The sequence below is a fragment of the Limulus polyphemus genome, unplaced genomic scaffold (assembly GCF_000517525.1).
Source record: "Limulus polyphemus unplaced genomic scaffold, Limulus_polyphemus-2.1.2 Scaffold2809, whole genome shotgun sequence".
NCBI classification, from domain to species: Eukaryota; Metazoa; Arthropoda; class Merostomata; order Xiphosura; family Limulidae; genus Limulus; species Limulus polyphemus.
The window spans coordinates 106,977-113,194 of NW_013668419.1; the positions used below are offsets into that span (position 1 = coordinate 106,977).

The following is a 6,218-nucleotide window of genomic DNA, read 5'->3' on the forward strand; positions in this document are numbered from 1 at the left end:
TTTGTAAAAATCCCCAAAACATTTTCTTGTTCACGAGTGAGTTACAACTTTAAAGTGAGAGTGATTTAGTTACAGTTAGCAGTTGAATTCACTAGATTTCTGTCCCTATGAACGACAGAAGTTACTTACTACTACTGCAATCACTGCCAGTCCAGCCAATCTCACATACGCACTTTCCTGTAGCAGGATGGCAGGTGGAGTTATTTTTACAGTCACAAAATTTATCACACTCTGGACCCCAACGACCACTTTCGCAGTGATTATCACAATGTAAACCTAAGACAAAAAATAAAATTAATTAAAATCATAACCACAAACTCAAAATAACCTCGATTCTGACAGCTAAAAATGTAAACTACCCTACTACTGCTTTCTTATAGGTGTGGGATTTAACTACTGATTATATAAAAAAGTTTAAATTGTTAAAAGAAACTGACCATCCCCAAAAGAAACATTTTTTACTCCTAAAGTTTTGTTATATTAGCTAGGGATGATTTCTCAGTAAATATAAGCTTACACATTGAACAAAGTTGATAAAAAATTTACAGGTGAGACCCCCCCCCTTTCCTCTGAGCTGCAAAGATATTAAAGTTGGAACATGTTTATTTTTCTTTTCTTCATAAATTACACTAAATAAATGTGACAAACTATGAATTCTAACATATATGTGAGTTAAAAATTGTTGAAATAATAGTTATATAAACTTTAAAATTTCATAATTAAAAAGTACTAACAGGCGTGGATAGGAAAATCAACAGTTGACTTAAAACACGATAACGTGTGCATTCAGTAAGATACTATTACTTGTTTAGGATTAAACTAATGAGTTTGTTGTAAAGGCCTTTTTTTGAAGACTTCCTGAAATCAAGGTAGACAAGGGGGGGGGTATTTTTAGACATCAGTCCTATTGAATCAATAGGCCACTTTGCATTGCTACTAACTGGTTATTTGGGCTTTAGGCCTATCGACTGCCAGGGTCATTAAGGCCGTCAAAGTGTTGAGACTCCTCGTCATTAATGACCATATGTACGACATTTGATTGGTTGTTGTGTGGCCGCACAGCTTAGGAGGAACACTGTTCTCCAGTACTGAAACTTTTCATGCATTTATATTTTTTTTCTTCATAAAAGAAATGTTGCAGATTGAAACCTCATTTTAAAATTATAATAATTTTTAAACTTCAATCGCAGCTAGATTAGCATGGTTTCTGTGAATAAAACAAAGTCACTTAATGTGCTTTAGTAACAATTTACACTAACCCCTTAACAATATTCAACTTTAAAATAATAAAAAACACATTATGTAAACTGAAATATCAGGTTGTAAGGAATCAGTGAAACTCAAATAATTAACTCTGTCATCACAAGATTGGAGGAAATTAAGCACATCCACAAATTACCACCTTTCCAACCTTCCATGCATCTGCACCGTCCAATTTCATGGTCACAGTCAGAGGAATGGTTCTCTTCACAGTCACATTCACGGCTGCAGTTCAGACCAAAATGTCTTTTCTGGAAAATGAAAGTAAATAGGAAAAATGACCCGAACACTAGCGAGGAGAGAGACTAAAACAAGAAACGTGAGTTACAATAAAAGATTAAATCATATAATTACACACTTAAGACTGCTTTAACTCAAACTTAAGTTGTGTTCTTAAAATATTACACATTAGGACAGACAACAGTCTAAAACTAACCTTGCAAGTCTCGTCACACAATAAGCCCAAGTATCCAGGCGTACAGCTGCAAGCTCCAGTCACAGGGTCACAACCTGCATCATTCATACACTGACAGTGTTGACTACACTGATTGCCAAATCTTCCTTGAGGACAGAGCATGTTACAATAGAATCCATGAAAGCCTGGGCAAAATGTAAAATAACAAATGTTGAAATAATCCAAAGAAGTAAAACTTTCAAAGAATTTGCATTAAAAAAAAAAAACAATATACACACTTTGATTAAACACTGGTCTTACACCGTGTTTCTTGGTTTCAACCCAAACTTTTAAAAAAACAACTGTTCAAATGAAACTGTGTCCAACTGAAAGATGAAGAAACATAGAACTGGAATATAATGTCATCAAACCATAAATTTTCAAGAATTGTAGCTTTGTGAGAATTCTTTTTACTTAAAACTGAGTAAATAATAAAGCCTCAATCATAAACAAGTCCAAACCTGAAGCTACATTAAGTGAAGTTTTATGCATATGTGGTGCTATTTATATTAAACCTATTTATATGAAACCTATTGTCAAACAAAGTCCTAAAATTCTCATGTTTTCTTTGAATATGTGTCTGAAATCTGTTGTGAAGGAGTTAATACACAGATATCAAAGTACGCACTTGAAAATACACACAAACCAATACATGCACTTAAAAAACAATACCTACTCCTCAACCAATGCATAAACACAAAAATACATATTCTCCAACATATGCACTTAAAAATAGTTTGTATTTTATATATTGTAGGCATATATATATATATATATATAGACACACACACACACGCGCGCATATATAGATACATTATCAGCATTTTTAATTTCATTGAAAAGTCAACTGATGCAACTTAAAATTGAAATTATTACTGTAATTAGGCCTAAAAGCAAAATTTCTTTGATAGCTCTATTAATAGAAACATATTTGTCGCAATCCAAAGCAAAAATGAGTTTTCCAATCCCACAGTACGTCTTACTTCTGTATAGAATGAGAAAAAACTAAATTAAAAGTTTGTATATTTTCACCATACAAAAGTGAGTCAACAAGCAATTACAAGTGTTTAATATTTTAGCCAAACAGTTATAATAAATGTGGTGAAAGTTTTAGAAAAATGGCAGTTATAAAGAGCTACCAAATAAGTTGAAATATTGATTACATTTCTGTCACAAATCCTTAATATGTTTTACATATTACACGAATGCAGGAACAATGGAATGTTATTTGAATTTTGAAACAAACAAACAAACTATATTTACGAGCGAGCCTTTGCTGTGCTATACCTCTTGTGCTTTAGAATCAGCAAGCTATTAAGATATAATTTTCAGTCAATGAACTATTATCTACATAATGTAACAAAGTGTAACAATAAAACACGAGCGGGTTCTTTCTTGAGATTACTTTTAAACAGTTCAACCACTTCAATATGTATTATTTATTGAATTGCATGCAAAGCTACTCGAGAGTTATCTGCACTAAGTGTTCCTAATTTAAAATTGCTGGACTAGAGGGAAGGTAGCTAGTCAACACCACCCACCAACAAATTGTTGGGCTACTCTTTACCAATGAACAGCTATATTAACCATCACATTATAATGCCCCCATGGCTGAAATGGTGAGTATGTTTGGTGATGGAATTCAAACCCTCGACTCAAGTATTGTAAGCGAGTGCCCTAACCACTAGACCGTACCAGGTCCTTTAAAACACCACATCAAGCTATCAGTCCAATAACTGTGTTTTACAATTCCCATTCTTTTGGTGATGGAATTCAAACCCTCGACTCAAGTATTGCAAGTCGAGTGCCCTAACCACTAGACCGTACCAGGTCCTTTAAAACACCACATAAAACAACAAGCTATCAGTCCAATAACTGTGTTTTACAATTCCCATTCTTTTGGTGATGGAATTCATTATTAATGTCTGTATGCAGAGAAAGCTATTACTTTAACTCGTACAGAAAAAAAATCTTTGGCAAAAAAAATATGTCAGTGAAATTCAGAGAGAGAGAGAGAGAACAATTCTTAAATGTTTTTTCAAATTTCTTACCTGGAGGACATGAACACTGCCCAGTAATATGTGAGCAATTTCCTTTATTACTGCATGCACAGTTTTGAGTACATCCTAATCCAAACTTGTTTCCAAGACACTGAATTTCACATCTAGAAATAAAGAACTCGACCTTCTCTTACTGAAATATTTCTCATTTGTTAAATAACTCTGAAAATACCAAGTTTGCTTAAAAGAAACTTAATATCAGATGTGTGTGTATAGATTGAGTGGGAAAAAAATAATAAAATGAAATGCATTTTAATCTTCTTTTAAACAGATAGTGAAAACATAAAGCTTGAAAAATCCAGGTAAAAAGGTTTCTATATGAAAATAAATGTCATTAACCAGTGGCTACTCAACAGTTTGAAATAGATGGAAGATACTAGCCTACAGCAGAATAAACTCTTACAAAGTTGTTTAAAAAAACTTGCTAAATGCTTTCTTCATTTAACTAAGCCACATGTATCTCATAACTTTACCACCCTACACTTAGGTCACATGTAAGACAGCTTACCTGGCTCCTCTATAACCCGGTTCACATATACACGCACCAGTTATAGGATCACACAAGGCATTATTCTCACAGTCACAGCGTTTCAAACACCTTTTCCCATACATCAGTGGCATACATGGCCGTGAGCAGGTGTCCCCATCCCAGCCAGGTTTACAATCACACTTTCCAGTCCATGGGTGACAACTTTGATGAGACATATTCAAATAAGATGATTTTTTTTTGGAAATCCAAGAGCAAAGTGTCAACTTTATATATCGATCAACACAGTAAAGAAATATTAAATATACATTGTGAATTTAGGTACGTGCTACAGCTTTAATAAACAATCATAAGTACGATATACATTGTGAATTTAGGTACGTGCTACAGCTTTAATAAACAATCATAAGTACGATATACATTGTGAATTTAGGTACGTGCTACAGCTTTAATAAACAATCATAAGTACATGAAACACTACGCTTAACTGTAACATTAATTTGAAATAGAATTTATAATATGTTATAGTTGCAAAACTGTTTTATATCAAACTTCCAAAACTAAAACAAATATACACTTTAAGTATATTCAAACAACTACAAACATATCTGTCATAAGACGTTAGGATTAGGCCTATTACATTCTTAATCTAGTCCTTTAGGAATTTTCATGAATTAGAAGAGTGTATAATAATAGTATTCCATTAGTATTCAATATTTATTATATCCTTTGCTAAAGAAGCATTTCACTCAATCCAGCAGTGGTCGGAGATTCACCGAAAGCAGACCCCAAATTTGGCATTGATTTACAACAGAGAACATAAATAAGTAGGCCTAATAATTACCATTCGTAACTTGATTAAAGAAATTAAATTTGCATTATGGCAACAGTGATCATTAAACTGAGTAAGTGCAAAATATTAGTTCAAGCATTACATTTGTATTATAGCGGCCCTTTAGATGTGGGTCACAGATTCACTAGTATAATACTAAAATTTGAATTAAACTTTGTAAAAAAAAAAAAAGGCTATGACATAAACACTGTAACCCCCTCCCCCCACACTTAGAGGGTTAACAGAAAATTGCCTATTAATATAAAACAGTTAGATAAGTTGCCATTACTCCTACATTAAAAATATTTTACGACTCTTGATTTTAAAAAAAAGTGTGACTTACGCAAGTGTTGTTTCTTTTCGACACTGACATATTTCTTCACAATTATTCCCATAATTGTCATCTTCACAAGCTACAAAAAAACAACATTAAAATTTGCTTGAAACCAACGTATCCAGATTCCAAAGTTCTCACAATTATCTTCCAGACCACTGGTCACAATATTACGAGTTAATTGTACCATTCATCTTTGCAAAAAGTTGCATGGAAATCCTCCGAGACAATAAACATTCAGGTTCTTGATGTTCTTTTTATATATACATGTTTTTTGTACTGTTTTGTTGCAGATAAGGTTTTGAGTCTATAACTTTGCAACTATATTTGTCATTTTCATTTTGTTTACATCTCATTACGATAAAATATGTAAGGATTAAAATCTACGAACAAGAAAATGGTTCTAAAACCTCGAAGTAACACACACGAAAATCAATACCAACCTCTTTCACCACATCGAGAACCAGTAAAGCCTGGAGGACAAACACAATCACCTGTGGATGCATTACAAAAGGCACCATTTTCACAGTCGCAAACCTATACGTAAAGCAAACGGAGAATTATGATATTACCGAGAGACGTTATTCATGTCCCACCATTAACAGTAAGTAAAGAACTAATTACATTAACTCTAAGTTTATGGGCTTAGCTCATTACTACTCATATAGAGAATACACAGTTCAACAATATTCACGATAACTCTGAGCTGGAGTAAAGCCTGGAGGACAAACACAATCACCTGTGGATGCATTACAAAAGGCACCATTTTCGCAGTCGCAAACCTATACGTA

At 33.2% G+C, this 6,218-nt stretch overlaps 1 protein-coding gene across 8 annotated transcripts in view; it reads right to left on the reverse strand.

The window, feature by feature from the left end:
• LOC106467954 (protein draper-like) overlaps positions 1-6,218 on the reverse strand; it is a 61,844-nt gene that overhangs the window by 24,228 nt on the left and 31,398 nt on the right. For 6 of the 8 annotated variants that reach the window (XM_022396193.1, XM_022396195.1, XM_022396188.1 and 3 more), the window contains 7 exons: positions 5,871-5,964; positions 5,437-5,506; positions 4,283-4,465; positions 3,766-3,878; positions 1,697-1,860; positions 1,400-1,511; positions 130-276 (listed from right to left, as the gene is read on the reverse strand). In XM_022396193.1, the coding sequence (XP_022251901.1) occupies positions 130-276; positions 1,400-1,511; positions 1,697-1,860; positions 3,766-3,878; positions 4,283-4,465; positions 5,437-5,506; positions 5,871-5,964 (883 nt within the window). Of the gene's footprint in view, positions 1-129; positions 277-1,399; positions 1,512-1,696; positions 1,861-3,765; positions 3,879-4,282; positions 4,466-5,436; positions 5,507-5,870; positions 5,965-6,166; positions 6,210-6,218 lie in introns of all 8 variants that reach the window. The other 2 variants (XM_022396192.1, XM_022396194.1) reach the window with 2 other exon arrangements.